General features: G+C 40.5%; 1 protein-coding gene across 5 annotated transcripts in view; it reads right to left on the bottom strand.

Moving 5' to 3' along the window:
• LOC121879563 (myelin regulatory factor-like protein) overlaps nt 1-18,673 on the bottom strand; it is a 96,907-nt gene extending 78,234 nt beyond the window's left edge. For 2 of the 5 annotated variants that reach the window (XM_042386218.1, XM_042386217.1), the window contains exon 1: nt 18,485-18,672. In XM_042386218.1, the coding sequence (XP_042242152.1) occupies nt 18,485-18,536 (52 nt within the window). In that variant the 5' untranslated portion in view covers nt 18,537-18,672. Of the gene's footprint in view, nt 1-18,484 lie in introns of all 5 variants that reach the window. The other 3 variants (XM_042386215.1, XM_042386219.1, XM_042386220.1) reach the window with 3 other exon arrangements.
• Nucleotides 18,674-19,213: the final 540 nt, after the last annotated feature.

Raw genomic sequence — 19,213 nt, 5'->3', positions numbered from 1 at the left:
GGGACAGGAGGAGGAAGGAAAGGGGAAGGAAGGAGAGGGGAAGGAGCAAGAGGAGGAGGAAGAGGAAGAAGAGGAGGAGGGGGAAAAGAGGGGAAAGGAGGAGGAAGTGGTGGGAGGTGGAGGTAACTAGTAGACAAGATAGCAACCCACTCCCCCCCTTCTGCTTCCTCCCACCTCGTCTCTCACAGGTAGGAGAGAGAGGAGAGGGGGGGCTTAGATAACCTCTGTGAACTTTGTGTGTGTGGTGTGGGATGAGGGGAGGGGGGGGTAGTAGTGGAGTATCTGGTGCAGGTAAGTTCCCACACCTTCCACCTGGCTACTTCGCCGAGACACCTTCTGCAGGATGTATTGCAGGGTGGTGGGGGGGTGGGTGGGGGAGGGAGGAGGGGAGGGAGAAAGGGGCCTATTTGATAAATATATGACGCAACACCAGGCCTACACACATACAGTATATATATACATACATACACATATACAGCATACAACACCTTCACACACACACACACACACACACACACACACACACACACACACACACTCAACTCATGAGTATTTGTACTTCCTCCAGCCCTCCAGCGATGACAATCTACACGCAACATAATAAAGTGTGTGTGTGTGTGTGTGCAAGAACAAGAGCAGACTGGGAAGGCAAAGTTGTTGGTAAGTTTCGATCACCTGAAGAATCTGTACCCCAGCTTATTTCACCTGAAGATTATTAACCACCCTATCGCTAATCTAATCTAATCTACCCTAACCTAACTTCATCTCCCCTCACGTGCAGTTTCTTACGAGTGAAATTAATACGAGTCTTTACTATCAATGTGTAAGGTATAAGTTTACGTGGCATAATCGTGTACTTTAGTGTGTGTGTGTGTGTGTGTGTTTACTGTTAACGTTGTTGTTTGTGAATTAATAAAGTGAAATGAGATATAATTGTCGTGGCCTGAAGCTCTACCTCACTCACCCGTCCAGCGCGCACCGTGATCTTCCTCTTTATTTTCTAACTTTGTTTACACCCCCAGAAATCATCAACGCCTGATCGGTATTTGTTGTATACACTGCCATATCAAGACTCGTATAGGTTAAGACTACTAAAGATTATATAAACGAGTGAGATTAAAAAAAGAGAGGTTTGGAGCAGAGTTAGGCAGCAGCAGGGCGGGGGATGTTACTCCGCTGGCGGGTAAAAGTGTGTAAAATCAAGTCTCGGTACACATGTCTTGAGGCAGGAGGTGTCTTGTTGACGGGGTCAGGTTCACTGACCAGGAAGGCCCCCACCTACACAACAAACATCAATAACCTCGCGCCCATTAATTACCAATGTGAATTATGTGTAAAATTGAACCACAACAAATAGTTTCATAATCAAATATTACTTTCAGCGAGATCCAAATTATATCTTTCACTTGCACACGTACAGTAATTATACCCCTGGAGAATAATCCCCGGAAACACTTGAACGACGGAGAACACTAACTGGTGATGCAATATTGTTGACGTCGAGTGAATTGTGCAGACACTAACACTACGGTAACGCCATAAAGTGTATGAAATGAATATACAATAGTGATCATTCTGCTCAAACACTTTACATAATATATCTTTATACATCAATGAACGACCACAAATACTCTCACCCCTAGTCTCTAAAACAGCCGAGTGACCCTGGTTGATCCCCGAGGTCTGATGACAACCTGAAGCTGGAACCATTATTACCCCCCACCCCCAATAAAAAGGATACAGGTTTAAATTGTACATAATTTCGACACGGTTGAGCCCTTTTTTGAGAGCTGTCACAACTCATGAAAAGCCACCTGAGAGTTTACACATGTAATCTAATCTGACTCGAGGTGTTCGGAGTGCTTGCTTTCATGACAACGAAACCGGGTGGCTTTTCACTTCACAACCAAAAGCAAAAAAAGTAACATTATACCAAACTCCGCTGGGATTGTGTGAAAAGGAATCTAAGAGGATGTGAAAAGGAGTCTTAAGAGGATATTATGAGTATAAAAATTACAGGTGATGGAAGCGCCCCCCTCTAGCCTGTACCGCCTCGTTCTTCGTGTCAAACAGTGAAGCATCATCAAAGAGGAGTTCCCCAATTCTGCCGACCTTGGTACTAGCTCAGAGAGATTCGTACGGTGAATATTTCTCGTAACTCAAGATATTTAATCGTTTATAAGAATGCATCTAAACGCTTGATTTTAATTAATCACAAAAAAAATAATAACAGTCTGTTTCCTCCTCCCGTTCGTTGTTTCTCGTTCCTCCTCCTCCTCGCGTTCCTGTTCTTCTTCCGTCTATTATTTCTCCTCCTCCCGTCCGTTGCCCCTCCTCCTCCTCCTACACCCACCTACGTCAGGCAGGTTCCGTCCGTCTCTCCGCCTTACCGGGACCAGTAAGGCCACTTTTCTCTCTGCCGGGTTGACTATCACGCGCCCACGTCCATCCACGCCAGCCCTGACAGTCTTACGCCCACGCCAGCCCTGACAGCCTTACGCCCATACCAGCCCTGACAGCCTTACGCCCATACCAGCCCTAACAGCCTTACGCCCACACCAGCTCTCAAGAATCCTACGCCCACCCCAGCCTGCTCATCACACGCCCATCCAAGAATCACTACCACTACCCCTCACTAACCAACCACCACCACCTTCACCACAACCCACTACCACCATCACCACCCCTCACCATCATACCTTACCAACCACCACAATCTCTATTACCCCACACACACACACACACACACACACACGTATCAGTGATGGACAGTCATGTATTAAAGTAGAGAGAGAGAGTTGGTGGGTATTGACAGGGATGGAGGTGCAAGAAAGGCCCCCTCTCCCTTCCTCCCCCGATGAACTGCAGTGTCACCTCTACTTGCATTCTGGGTAGTGACGCGCTCAGTGGCCTGTGCCCAGGTAATAGGGTGGGGGTATAGGCAGGGTACGACAAGAAGACGGCGATATCCACTATAGCTTGAGGGAAGGGGCATTGCTACCATTTTATAAACGTGGGTATAGTGGCAATTGGTGGGGTGGTGGCATTGGTGGTGGGGTAGTGGCATTTGTGTGTGTAGTATCAGGGTGGGTGGTGCAATGGTGGGTAGTGGCATTTGGTGGGTGGGGGTAGTGGCATTTGGTGGGTAAGTGGCATTTGGTGGGTGTGGGTAGTGGCATTTGGTGGGTGTGGGTAGTGGCATTTGGTGGGTGAGCGGGTAGTGGAAAGTAATAAGTATTAAATAGGTAGCAAGTGGCAGGTGGGTATTGGCAGAGGGCAGCAATGTAACGTAGCTTGAAGGAACACAAGTAGTGCTCGGTGGGTGGTGGTAAATGGCAGACAGTACAGTATATCATGTGGGTATAAAGTGGCAAATGGGTATTAAGTGGTAAGTGGAAAGTGGTCAATACCTGGAAGGAAGATAAGAGGTATATAAACACTGGTAGGCAAGTCGACAGTAAAAGGAAAGTAAGTAGCATAAAAAAGATTAAATAACACGTGAATAATAGAAAAAAAAATGGTCAATGCTCAACAGATAACACTAGTGGGTAAAGACGTGCACACAGAGCCACTAAACCCCTCCTCCCACTCATTTGTATTGGGGAGGGGGGACGTACACACACACACACACACACACACACACACACACTGCCCCTCCTCACTCTTTCCAGGAACCAGCCACCACCACACGACCCGACGATCAAATAGCCTCAACATAAAGTCTTGACCACGTCCACCCAATTTATTGTTTCAGAGAATTTAACCCGTCCGGAATTAAGCAAGTTATACATCAAACATTAATTCCATGGTATTTGTTATGGTAGAATTTAAGTCAAGTTTCGAACGTGAGGGATTTTCATCGGAGAATAATTATCCCTTGTAGAATTATTTACTGTCAAACAATAGTATTATTACAGAATTATAGCTTCCACGCAAGAGATTACCCACGAGGCATAACAAAAATTATCTTCTCTATTTTAATATTTTAGGTTGAGAAAGTCATAAAACAAAAATATCACTCAAAGGAAAAGAATAAAAATAATCTGTTTTTTTATTATTTTTCTGACGATGAAATAAAAAAAAACGACAACGGAAGAGAAATTAACACAAGGGAAAAAAAAAACAAAGTCAGTTTAATATTCATACAGGATAAACCAGGCGCTTACAATACCTATCACTTGCATACGTAATACCTATCACCTGATTATTATCGTCAACTAATTCCTCCCCTACGTGTAAACTAAACTAATTCTTTCCTCTAGTATTAAATTCTCCGTTGATTAGTTTGGATTTCATCACCTAATAAAAATAAATAAATAAAATAACAAGAGTAGAACATTAATATTCCCACGGTAAGCGACCTTGAGGCATCCTGCACCATCCTGTTTTGTTATGTCTGGTTGTTGTCGATGCTGAACACAAGAGAGAGAGAGAGAGAGAGAGAGAGAGAGAGAGAGAGAGAGAGAGAGAGAGAGAGAGTCTTATCACATGGGTCTACCCCCCTTACCTCTCCTCTCTCTCTCAGTAGGTTATTGGTGTGGCGGCGTCTCTTTAACTCATTTATACTGTCTTGTTGTCCAGGTAGTCTTTCTTATTATACCGGACTGAATATATTGCATTAGTTTTATTATTTTAAGTATAGTTACTCTACGTGTGTGTGTGTGTGTGTATACGTCACTCGTAAACAGTCAAGTGTCGGGGGCTTCCACATACACACCCTGCCAGTTTTTGTCAGCCAGTCTAACTACCCTAGATCTAATAGCACGTAACCACCTTGGGATGTTGTTGTAGTAGTAGTAGTAGTTCCCGCTAATTACTGCCTGTTATGGTAGCATCACCCTGGGGGACGCTACAGCCCAGACACGTCACGACACACCCAGGAGAAGATAAGTTCAGATCTCTCAAAAGGTTCCTATGTTAAAGTCTTCCGTTGAATGCATCTACCTGGCTGTGTTAAACTGCCTCACAAATGTATGTATGTAGTTGTTGAAAGATTCCTCCTGTTATCTATTTCCGCTAACGAGCTATGTCAAAACGTATATACAACGAAACCTCTATTTAACGGTCTATATGAAGAAGAAAGTCCATTATATCGAGGGTCCGTTATATGTGAAACCCCCATCTCACGGATTATATGGAGAGAAATCCACTATATAGAGGTTTCACTCTATCTGCCTGTCTTAAACTATGACACAAGTTGAAATGGAGATGGAATAGCACCGAGACTAGTGTGTTCATATCAGGTGTGTAATGGGTAGTAGGTGATACAACGTCTAAAAGATGAGGACATAGTGTTAGTAGTGGGAGAGGCAGCAAGGCCGAGGTGGTTAACGAACGTATTAACAAACGGGTAGGTGGCGTGAGGAGTTGATTGCTTGGCTCAGCTGCTGACGGAGACCTGGCCAGGCTAACCTTCGTCTCCACCACAAGCAGCAGGGCCCCCAGGTGTTCATCCCTCACCACACAACAATCCGCTGACCTGTCTCCCCCCCCCTCCTTCACCTCACGGCCAGGAGTATAAAGGCTTCCTACGGTAAAGTTTTCCCTGAACTGAAAGTATGAGGACACATCTAAGTGCCTCACCTACAGCACAAACATGACAGCCAACTTGATATTGAAAAAATAGTACCGAGACACACTCACTCAGATAAAGAAACCACAAATAATCAGTGTAAACCAGGACCCAAGCCACCAACAGCCCTCGTCAGCATAACCCAGACAACAGTTGTGTTTCATTCAATCATGTGATGCGTTGTGTTTTGGTGTCCGGGGAGGGGAGGTCAAGCAAGGCCGTGCACTGTCAGTCAACATTGACCTCTGGCCTCAAGGGACGCTCCTCTACCCTTCCCACGCCCGTCCTACCTTACAGGAAGTATTAACGCGTCTTTTATGGTGGCGATGCATATGTCGTGAGAACAAAAAATGTCTTCAACAAGCTATCTGACCTGATCAAGTGTGAGACACACCTCCTAGCATCATATATCTCTCACGCGTCTGCTCTTGTTCTTCTCGTTTATATAATCAAATTGCTTTGCTATAATTCTCTTCGCTACATCGAGTGTTCAACGAGAAGATGAAGTCTGTACTTAGAGATCTGTGTAACCAACACATCTAGTTGACGACGGTGGCGGCTATTCCAAACACTGTCTTTCGTACCAGGAAAAAATAACACATTCCCCACAACAAAGTATTCCTCAAGTGGAGGTCAGACTCAGGTGGCAGCTGGACACTTGTGCTGTTGTTGCTGGTGTATTTTGAGGCGTGTCAACTGCCAGGGTTATTTGCACCGTACGATCCGATCCGTGTTGTTGTGCTGATAAACATCTCCTAAACGACCAACATCTCTGATGACTCAACACAACGGTCACTTCTGTCCAGATTTCGACAACGGTGTGTGTAGTTTAGGGCGGTGACGCCACGTGAAGGAAACTTACACAGCAAGGAATGAGACTCGGGGCGCCACTGTGGCTGCCAGAACCTTCCTGACGCGGCTCCCAATTCTGATGACTACCCTTGACCCATCCCGCCATGATACCTGTGTGTACATGATCCAAGAGAAGGCAGGCTCCAGTTTCTCTTGGGTTCCTACATACGATTTTCACAACAAGAGCAAGAGAAAACGTATCAACCCAGATAACGTGGGCAGCGACCCAAATAAGGCGGTGAGTGGGTGTCGACATTACTTGGGACTTCCCTGTACCTGGATTTGTTCTCCATCCTATTAAAGAAAACACTTAATGAATGATTAGTTGAGAATCCTGAACCATCATCTTGGTAAATTATAGACCTTAAAGGGTTAATGTATGTACACACACCCCAAAAAATTTTCCTTACGGAGGGGTCTGACGTATTTCAAAATGAACACAATGACTCCTGTTGTCTCGGTAGGGTTGTCATAACCTTCGTCCATTGTGTCATATTGTCTAACACAAAATCGTAATGATACTTTTGTACGGCAACATAATGATAAACTGAGGATTAATGTTTGTGTTTCTGGCCGAATGTGGCCCAGGAATGTTTATACATCAAAAGTAACACAAACACATGTAAACACTGTCGCTGCATACGCCTGGTTTGTATACAGGAAACTGTTTGTGTATATTGCTGAACTAATTTGAACTTAGGCGGCGATTTTAATGATTCTATCTAACTATCTATCGATTTATCTATCTATCTATCTATCTATCTATCTATCTATCTATCTATCCATCCATCAAGCTAAAGAAAAACTAGGAATCTCCTTTGTGTGTACTGAGGGGAGGAGCGTGGTGTTGTGAGGTAGGTTATTAGTATGCACGGCCACGCACCTTCTCTTTTAACTGTCTCCTTTAGTAATTACGGACACTGAGTGGGCTGTGATGCATAGAGAGTCCTCCAGAGTCTTCAAGATGCCAGAAGGGATTTAATTGGTTGGTTTAAACTGACGGGTTAATACATGACGAAACCAAATTATCCAGAATAAACCCGCCGCCATGTTCAGAATGTTCACACCGGACAACACCCTTCTCATAGTCGACCTACTGTAAGTGGGTATCGAACTCGAGACAAAGTACGGTGCTATACTGTATTGTCGTCCCCTTCACTAATGCGTTTACAGGGGATCGTCAGGTTGTGTGCAGTGTGGCAGAGCTGTGTTTGTTGACAGTCGACAGAAGGAAACTACCAATAGTAAATACACTATGGAATCAAATTAAAAGAAATATCTCAAAGATGATTGGTGGAATGTTTATATGACGAGCCCCTGTAAACGCACTAGTGAAGGGGACTGTACCTCTGCTCCTGCACTGATATCAAAACTGAGGAGGAGCAGCAATTTTCCATCAATCAATTTTCATCACATACACTAAACCTCACCATGACAAAACATTAAAAATACACTAATGAACCAGTTAAGAATCGTTCCCACATTAGAAACGCCATTATCGCTCGGATTAAATTCAATACAAGTATTAATAAGTGAGAAATATAAGCTCAGTAACACTTAAAGATGGATCATACAGTATAAAAAAGTGGTTAGGTTAGGAATAAGCTGGGGGAGGGAGGGGGGTGAATTTTCAGGTGATCCTAAATATGTCCAGTCAGTAAGATCAACGTGTTCTAACTCCCATGGTTTCATAATAATCATTTACCAGACTTATACAAAAAGCATAATAAACCCACTCCACCACCCCCCCCCCTCCCCCGCTCCTCGCCCCCGAAATACGACAACAAGCCCTTTGGAGAATCACAAACACCACAATAAAGACAAACTGATAACAGTGTACTCCAGCCCCTCAAGATAATGCCACGGGTCTTATAATACCTAATCACAGGCATAACAACGACAGCAGCTCACAGCCCCCCACCCACCCGGAGGATACTACCACGGGCATTATGATACGTTACCAACACCTCCGTCGGGTGTGGGAGTCTGGCACGACCGCATGAGTTGCTTTATATGTTCTGCTCACCACAAAGGAAACGCCTATTACGATACGGAAAAAAAAAAGAAAACATCACGACAATCTAACAAAATGCAATAAAAATATCTCTGAGGCCGCGTAAACACCGAAACCACTAAGAAAATATAAATGATAGGAAAAACAACGAAAATATCACGAAGATACAGAATATATAACTGATATAAAGCAAAACGTTACTGATGGTCCGAAAACAACGACAATATTACACAAATATAAACAGTAGCAAAATTTAATACCATTAGTGCGAAATACAATAAAAACATCACGAAAAAATAAATAAAAACGCTAAGAAAACATTACACACTCTAATACAAATACTAATGGTGGTACTGAACACAAGAGAAGTTACTAAAACAAAAAATAAATAAAGATATTGGTTACATAAATCACTTTTGTAGCCACACCGGTACATAATAATTATAGAGTATAACGTACAATCGGTGTTCTGGCATCTATAGATATGCGAGAAAAACCCCCCAGATAATCATAGAAAATAAGGTAGCAAATCTATAACACACTGATCAGTTATGAATGAGCACATAGTCATAGATGATGGCAATTATAGATATGCGGAAGTTATACGATATAAGGAATGAAATCAGCAATACACGGTAAATAATTATAAAACCTATGACCGAATCTCCAATAACCTCCTAGCAAGCCCATAGTACAATAATTATTATCGAACAGTACACATCCATAGCTTAAGCCTTAAAGCCACATAGATAATTATACCACATAACTGTCTTGCCACTAAAAAAACCCCAGACAATTATAGGACGTAGCTGCCCGCTCACCACACATCTCTTCACGTAATTATAGTGAATTACTAGCAGTTACTTCACGGGTAGCTCTTAGACTCAGAGTGCATATTAGTTAACGTCATTCACAAGGTAGAGAAACCGCTGGGGCCTCTTAAAAGTGCAGTAACACAACATCCCATCTTTACATGAACGTCAAGTAAGACTCAAATTAAAATATGTTAATGATAAATAATGTACACATTTTACAATTATTTAACGAAGCAACTGTTAAATAGCAAAGTGTAAGAAACGTCCTAAGATATACATTAGGCACATCACCCCTTGAGTGATGCCCGTTTTCATTACGCGCCAAAACACAGTGAACGGTCCATTATGTTATGGAATCAGAGATCAGTACAATTCTTGATAACTCTCAAACAATACCTAAGTCATTGTTCGTTCGTAGATTTTTTGTATTTATTCCTTGAAATAATCAATCTAATGTTTATATTTTCTATTAATACTGAATTAATTTTTGTAAGACGTCTCGAAAGCTTATTTACGACTACGTGCTTAAAAACTATACAGTAGTTACCGAAGCACAAAAGTGTACAGTAACTATAACAAAGAGTTCCTATTTCTGTAAATGGTGTTGGTTCAGTATAACAATTAATATACTATACAGTCCCTTTGATTTAAAGATAACTAAATTAAGTGAAATTATTATTGTTTTTAATATTTGGAGAAATGCATACAGTACATACTGTACAATGCACACACATATATATATATATATATATATATATATATATATATATATATATATATATATATATATATATATATATATATATATATATATATATATATATATATATATATATATATATATACAATACACGGTACGTGGTTTTGTAAGCAGTGTAGTACATTAGCTTCAGAACGGTTGGTTCGACCACAGGTATTGGTACAATATACTGTATACTATACACCATTATCTACTACGTAGATCATATTATCTGAGAACACGCGTGCAAAGAACTGACAGAATTTTAAATTTTAAATATATACAATACCTCGTCACCGATATGACGATGCACCGGAGAAGATATCAAAGTATTTCGTCCCGTGTTTCAAATTGTAAAGACGGAAAAGTAAAGATTTTTTTTTTGAGAGACTGTATAAAACATCTGGTAGTAATTATGATTTATATAACACACTTCCAGGTCTTCAAGGACTTCTCGACAAGTGCTGGCTAGTAGTCAGTTATTATCAATTCAGATTCTACACAGTATATCCCCATCCACGTATAGTGCACTCAAGGCTATAGTGGTTATACTGGACAATAAATTTCATAATAAAATAACGAAGAACAGATCAATCGTCCAAATGGCAAGTTAGCTGATAAATGATGAAATGATATATACAAAAAATAAATGTTTATATATTCTCGCCACCACCTGTTCACCAGCCACTGAGATCACCTGAATATTGGACACCCCAGCTTATTTTACCATAAGATTAACCACCTTAACACTAACCTAACCCTCTATGTATCGCGTTAGGGTGTTTAACCATCAGGTGAAGTAAGTCTAATCGTCAAGTGATCCCATGACTGGTATATTCATCAGACCAGTCACCCACGAACCTACGGCTTCTTTAAACACGCACCACAGACTGGAAATATTATTGTACTGCTGTTCGTAATATATCATCTACTCTCCTTAATGAAGATAAAAACCGCAAATGTAATAAACATCTGAAGTATGACGAAAGCTGCAATGTTAACAGGAAATTTAATGCGCTCCTTCGTTCGTCCCACCTGATGATTCTCTAGGGGTGCCTCAGGGTCCTGCTAACCAACCTCGATGAGAATGTAAACCAGTTGCACGGTATGAGCTCTTCATCCCAAGACATCAGTTACCAAAGAAAACCTAAGATGATTGGCTGGCGTGTTTTAAGAGTATTCCGCGGCGGGGGGCTAACTGGCAACAACCTTCCCCAAGACGCAGTCAACGTAAGGCTAACGAGGAAAAACCTAACGAAAAATAAGAGACAATCGTGGTAGGGTTAACGTCCGCTGATGCTTATGGTAGTACAACAATCATGTAGACAACCAACCTCATAGGATCATTTTCCCCATCACCTATACTTCAGTTTCGCCCCTCCATCTTATTTCACCTGAAGATTAACCACCCTCACGCTAAAGTTTACACTAACTCGACCTAATTCAACATAAATAACATAATAATCTAACATTACCAAACCTAACATAATCTTATCTACCATAACATAACCTAACATAAAATGACCTAGTCCACCCCCCCCCCCCAGATAACGTAAGGGTGTTTACTCATCAAGACAAAAATAAACCCGGGTACCCAATTTTAAAGTGGTCCTAATTTCCAAAGAGGAACTGGAATTAAATGTCATTAACAAGTAGACACGTTCTTGGGTAACATATCTGGGTAAAGCCGCCATTGTTCTCGTCTCAAATACAACGTTCGTAAGTTTAAATGCAGAGTTCATCATTAAACTGGTCCAGGTGTAATGTTTTCTGACAACAGTAAGTCGTCAGTCCAGTGGGAAGACACCGACTGATCAGCAGATTCACTAAAAGAGAGATGAGCTGTAAATAAAACGAACGAGAACGAAAAATTATATAAGACACAAAACATTATTATATTTTTTCTTCTACTACAGATATTCTAACCCAACACGACCCAACCTAACCTTAACCCAATCCAACACAACTTAAACTTCGGCGGACACAAGAGAATCGTGAGAACATAGGGAGCTTCTCATTCTCTCAACAACAAGAACCCGTCACGCCATTACTCTACTGTCACATAATAACAAAACCGAAGAAAAACTAGATAGAGAAGTAATTAAAATGTATAAAGTGTTACGTTAACGATCCTACCTTGTGAAACTTGCCGCAAACCTTCAGAATTAAAAGCCCAGGAAAGACCAGCACGTTACAGATGCAAACAAACGCTCAGCCCTCCTACGAGTACTGTGCTAAAATACGCCAAAAAACGTCGGTCGGCTGGCGCAGACATCAAACGCCTCACAGTGAATCGTCTTAGCCTTCCCAGCTTATTTCACCTGATGATAAAACACCCTATCGCTACCGAGGAGTTTAGATTAGTGTATTTAATAAGAATGAAATAAGGGGGGGGGGATTTGTCTTCGGGTGATGCAACGTCTTTCAGCAGTGTATAAACGTGACAGAAAACAAATGAGTGTCGACTGTGTATGGGTGTAGTACTTGATCTTCTATCCCTCTACATGTTATAATATGTCACGTAGGTATCTATGGCCGAGGACAGACCTTCAAAGTAATCATCAACCCTTAGATAACTGGAGATAACACTCACCCCCCCCCCCTTATGGCTCTTAGATGACAACAACAGTCGTTCCCAGCCGCTGCCGTCATCGTCAGTGGGAGTAATGTTTGTCTGCGTTCGTCGTCGGTATAGAGCTCTCGTACCGTTGTCGTCGACGAGCTCACAGGGACAAAACCAGTCCCCGGATCCGACTAATTACCCAAATGTAGCCGCAATGAAGTCAAATAATGGTCCTACATGAAAAAATCGGACTACCAATCACTTCTCGACTAGTATTTGGTGTCACAAAGTAAAAAAAAATTGGAAAACGTAATTTAATCTGAGTTAATAGATCGCGTGCCTGTACCGAGGGAGCGAGTTAATAGATCGAGTGCATGTACCTAACCTAACACAACTCAGATTAAATTATGTTTACCAATTTTTTGTGACTTTATGACACCAAATAATAATCGAGAAGTGATTCACAGCCCGATTTACGCTTGTAGGACCACCATTTGACTTCATTGCGACTACATTTAGGTACATTTGGGTAATTACTCGCTCCCTCGATACATGCACGCGATCTATTAACTCAGATTAAAGTACGTTTTCCATTTTTTTTTACTTTGTGACACCAAATAATAGTCGAGAAGTGATTGGCAGTCCGATTTATTCATGTAGGACCATTATTTGACTTCATTGCGGGTACATTTGGGTAATTAGTCGGACCACCAGTTTCCCTCCTTTACCGTGGCTGTCGTTTTCTATTGATTCTCTGATTTTTGTCGTTGTGGCATTATAACTTAAAACAATATACTGGTTTCCGCGGTAATTATCCGTCACAAACAAAAAGAAGAGCTTGAAATAATCACTGGCCCTCAAGGAAAGTAAACCGAAGACATTAGATTCAAATCAAAAATATAATTTATATAATATGAACATCAGTTAACACAGTATCCATAATTTATAAATCTTAAAACACTAAAAATCATAATAATTCTGGGATTAATATGACCATTATGTAAAGCAACTGCACATATTTACATAACTTAAGATATTCTATCAGTTGATTTAATTAATAGGAAACGCGGCAGCAAGACCTAAGTTATATTATTTTTTCACTTGATAATCAGTTTAGTGTTAATTAAAGATGGCCAACAAGTGTTCATCAGGACGAGGCAAGCAGCTGGGTCAGGGCCTGTAAACAAGTCAGTCGGGATGTGTGTGTTCATATAGCAGCTGCTGGCTCGGCTATACAGTGCCTCATCAGAATCTCGGCATCCTCACAATTCTAAGATCACGTGAACATTAAACACCTCCAGCTAATATTACCATATGATCAAACGCTTAAAACACCTGGAGGGGTTGATTAGGTTAGATTAATATATATTAGAATAGAGTAGAGTAGGTTAGATTAGATTAGCGTTGTGTTAAATGACCATGTGAAACAAGCCGGGATGCCTAATCTTCACGGAATGCTGTTCTTTTCATCAAATATCTTTTACATGACTAGATTTTTTTTTCTGAATCCTTCTACAAACTTTAAAGAGACGTAACACACACACACACACACACACACACACACACACACACACACACACACACACACACACACACACACACCAAAATAATTAACAATATAATAATACTGACTGATACCTTGTGTGTAATATACTGATATAGAATAAGCGCTTAAAAGAACCTTATAGTTGTTGAAACGTAATACCGTAATACATTAAACATCAACATCTCATTATTTAAGCTATGTAATACCGGGGGGAAAACTGTAGCCCAATATCTAATTTTAGCCTTTTAACATATCACCCATCACACATAAATGAATTCCACTACTTATGCATAACATTTTGTCCAGCAGCTACACCCTCCCGCCTCACCACAATGAAATCCAAATCGCTGCCTCGTCCGGAGCTTCATCTACCCACTAAGCGGATGACAGGTATTACAAGATTGTCGTCATGAGGCAGATCACAATCACACCTCGCACCTGATATTGTGTCTGATGGGTAATGTCTGCTTGTGTTCCAATAAAAATCATTCTTTATTCTTTAAGTTATATAAAAAAAACCCGGAGCAACATCAAAAAACAACGAAGACAACAACAACAAACTGGTAATAATAATAATAAAAATAGTAATAGTAAAAACAACAATAAAAGTAGTAATAATATTAAACAGCACTAATAGTTATAATAATCTGACTACAACCCTTTAAAATCAGGGACAACTGTCAGACACACCAGAAGAGATAAAAATAAATGAAAGCTATACGTCTCCCATGTTTACTCCCAAACATGTGAAAAACAAATCTTACACACTGACCAGTTCTGGTCCTTCAAGACATTTAACAAGACAACAGGTGTACAGAGTAGTGACAGGGTGTTGTGACAGAAGGATAGTGACGGTTAATGATATTCAGTAGTGAAGTAGAATAACTGTTTCTGAAAAAAAGAAGTTTGACATTGTGGATTTTCTTGCAAAAAAAGTTTTGTAAAATCTGGTGCTTCAGACCATCATCAGTCCAGTCGCGGTACCAGCTGACAAAAATGATACCCTGAAAAAAATGATCACTCCATTGTTGTTGCTTCAGCATCCATGACAGCTCGGAGATGATGTAAGCGTTATTACCTTGTAAGCTTCGAATATATATATAATCAAGATCAGTAAAGGTTATAAAAGGAACAGAATGAAGAATGAATAGACGGCCAAATCACTGTTGCACAACTCCAATAAAGGGTGGTGAAGAAATGAATGGCATAAGTTAGCCCACATGCCGGCATCACACATTAATTCACCAACGACTTAACTTACAAACAAATGGAATTAATTCTGTACATTATTTATCCAAGTAAGGCTTCAGAGTTATAGATGACGGTTCATCTGCAGGAACTGGACATGATAACGCGTTGATATACATGAACAAGGGAAAACGTGCAGTAAGTGAAGCAAGATGAACGATAATCTGGGACTGGAAGAACCGCCAGAGGGGAGGAGCCTGTTCAAGATGGTTTTGTATGCTTGGTTGGTGTTGGAGGAACTGTAAACAATGGCAGTATCTGATGCATTGGCAGGATCAACACAGCTGAGAGGTGACACATTGAATCTCATTAAGACCCTGACCGTGAAAGTAAGAATAGAATGAAGTAACAAAGGACAGAAAGTGGCAGATACGGAGGACCTTTTTTTCATTTAGGTGCTTCAAATGCCAGGGTTATTAAATACCGTTCACTAGATCTCAGTTTCTGCAATACACCTTCGCTTACTAGTGTATTTTGTGAAATAATAGAAGCTATAGACGGACATTACCTTTCGAGTGACAGTAACACTTATCAGCAAAACATCACAGATAATGGAGTTTTCCTGACAAGCAATAATCTTATGAACGTCAAGTATATTCAGGGTTATATTAATTAGAGTACAGTGTATTACTGTTTACAGATACCATCCCTAAATATAACCTCCTTTCCAAAGTTCTGCGCCGCGCTAATTTATAAACCGGACTAGACGTTGAAGGACAATGAGAAAATTCCTATTTCAAAATCTCCGCTTTCTCAGCTTGACTGATAACAAATGATTTAAAACTTTTTTATGTATACAAATGCCCTTGACGTTTCCAAATCCAACACTGCTGGTTTTTGGTCATCAATGGCAAAATATTTTACATACATTCGGTCTGTTTCAAATTTTCACTTGTTTCATTTTTGTGATACCGTGAGGATTATTATCTTATCCGTAAATCTCCTGGGTCCTCAAAATGTGTCCACTACAACTAATAATATGTCTACGAAAATTACTACGGCTACCCATGATCACCACCAGGGGGCGTCAAGAATCACAAAAATTTCATGAATATGCGGAAATATATAAAAAGTGATGATTGGGCTGCTATTATCACGCAATTCGTCATTTTGGTATAAATTCTACACTAAAACCAGTACTTTGAGACGATTTTTGTAGTCTTAAATCCACAATGTAAAATTATTTTATGAGATCACAAAAAAAAATTCTTGTCTCGTCTCTGAATCCAGCAGTAAACGATAAAAAATGTAATATCACGTACACGTACCCAGGACCAAAACATCCTACTGATCATTGTTCATGTAAATTGAGTTGCTTCGACTGCCATGGTTATTCAGCACCGCATACTGTATATTAGCTTTTACAACAAAACTTATAAAACTTAATTAAAAAGCAAAAAAATAAGTCACGGTAAAGGCGTCTACCTACACCCAATACGTTCTGTTCGATATTTTAGCTCCACTGGATTGGGCTATATAGTCTATGTTGCTAATCACACACATATAGTTAGTTATCAATCAGCCTATTACTATAGTACACTAAAGCAGTCCCGTTTACACCCAACCCCTATTGCTCATATAAGCATCCAACCTATGCTTGAAGGTATTCAGCGTATTCGAGTTAATGATGATATTTGGTAACTTGTTCCATTCATCCACTACTCTGTTTCCAAACCAGTGTTTACCTATTTCACGCCTAAATTTTTTTAATATCTGTTACATATTGGTTTTTCGTTTAATTTTATATTGTCGTTTCTCGTCCTCTAGAATTATAATGATGACTGCTGATCTGCTGTAACAAATGAACCGTTAGTAAACAAAGACGGACAAGATTCATGACGTCATCTCTGTCCAAGGCTTGGTGTTACTCTCTTGCGAAACTAGTGTCTTCAAAGCTGATAAGTAAATATAATATATATATATATATATATATATATATATATATATATATATATATATATATATATATATATATGAAATAAAAAATACACACTATTCTTTCCCACTTCGTGTCCTACAAAGTCCTTTCTAACGGACGAGGGAGTGAGTATGACTTGCCTTTGATGGTAAACGTTAAAAACAAATACAATCCACCGAAACCACTTTGACGCAGGTACAAAAGCATTTAATATATCAATCAAAAGCTCATTTCCGAACGTTTATTAGTGTATAACCTCATTTAAAAAAGTGTATCAAATAATAAAATATATTAGGACATCAGTAATTCGTTATTCTGCAGCATTAGTCAGGCCTACACATGAGCTAAATAACTATTATTGGCAGCTGGTGTGACTATTCAGGTTAAAGACACTGGACAAAACCCATCAGGCAAGCCTAAATGGCCCCCCCGCATAAAAAACCGGAATTAAACAAGCAGAGAACTGGCAAGCGGCCCGAGGACAGGTCACGAGAGGTCCGTTCACATCTTATACCAAGCAAAGCTATCATTAAACATCCTCCACTGTCACCTCCTTGAAAGGTGGGGCCACAAAATTAAGAAAATCTTATGTAATCAACAGTGTACTAATAATTTATCGTACCATATGCATATAATAATATACAACCTCTACGAATATGGTAATGAGCTAAGAAAAACGGAAGTTTCTCGGGAAACTCTTCTCAAAACGTTAATAACGAACTACAAAATTAAAACACTGACCAAAATTTCAATTGTGAAAAATGTACATTTTCATTAAAAGGACAACTTTTTAATTCTAGGAAAGAGTTGTAGCCGAACGCTTACATTGGCATCAAGCCAATGAAAGCTGCACAGGTCATTATTAAGCACTCTACTTGGTATATATCTTGTGTCTACTTTCCCAAATATCGCACTGGTCAGGTATGCATCGAGGTTTCCCAACATGGTTTGTAAACAAACACGCAAACATTAGGAAGATGGACTGCCCATCTGTCACAACCTGTTTGTCAATTCCACCTTTATCTCTAAGGTGACGATGTACCTACAAACACCAATAGTATACATGTGAATGTGCTTAGAGCCGCCAACATGAAGAAAGAGGTGGTCAGGACCGGGTAAACTGCAACGATTGGGCAAGACGAAGCCCAGGCCAGAACAACCTACATCCCTACCCTAGTTACTCGCCCTCCGCTGCCCACTCTCCCTTCCACACTTACCTAAACAAGCGCTGAGGGTTTCGTCCACTACTAGAGGATCCATAATTGACATATTCCACACGCCAAGCACCTTTCTGGGGCTAATAACTCCATGGATAAGCGCACATAGCAGCACTGCAACACGGAAACAGCACACAACTCACTGGTTCTCACCACACTGATTCACCTCGCGCTGCTCGGCCTGGCCTTTGCCGCTGGCCACCAGTGATTACGTAGGCAAGGAGATGCCCGCTGCCACCACCTCCCTCCCGCACACTGACCTGTCTCCTCCCTCCTCGTAAGATATCTTTTCCTGCTTGTTGATTTACTATAATAAACAACTCTACTATGGCAAATGAGTAAAATCAATGTACAACATGTGTTATCATGAGCAGTGACACGGTAGAGATAAAATATCGGGTACTTTCTGGGTAGTCTCCGGCTGGCTCAACAGGTGGCGGGACAGTCAGGCTCGGTGTCTTTACGAAGATTTTACTAAAACCAATTACAATTAGCGAAATAAAAAATATACTAGATATTATTCTTAACACGTTTCGGTGTCATAGTTTTTGTATGCACCACGAATCCCATTTTGACATTTATCTGAATGCGGTGAGTAAATATTCTACCTATGATGTATGTATAAACAGATGACGCTAAAGTTTTAACTTAGATGGGACGAAAAGTTTATTAGACATATTTCTGTGAACGCTGTACATCACACTACTGATATTTATCAACACTTGAAGT

This window comes from Homarus americanus, unplaced genomic scaffold (genome assembly GCF_018991925.1).
Source record: "Homarus americanus isolate GMGI-L3 unplaced genomic scaffold, GMGI_Hamer_2.0 scaffold9741, whole genome shotgun sequence".
Taxonomy (NCBI): domain Eukaryota; kingdom Metazoa; phylum Arthropoda; class Malacostraca; order Decapoda; family Nephropidae; genus Homarus; species Homarus americanus.
Note: the sequence above shows the minus strand (reverse complement) of the source record. Positions and strands in the feature narration are given on the sequence as shown.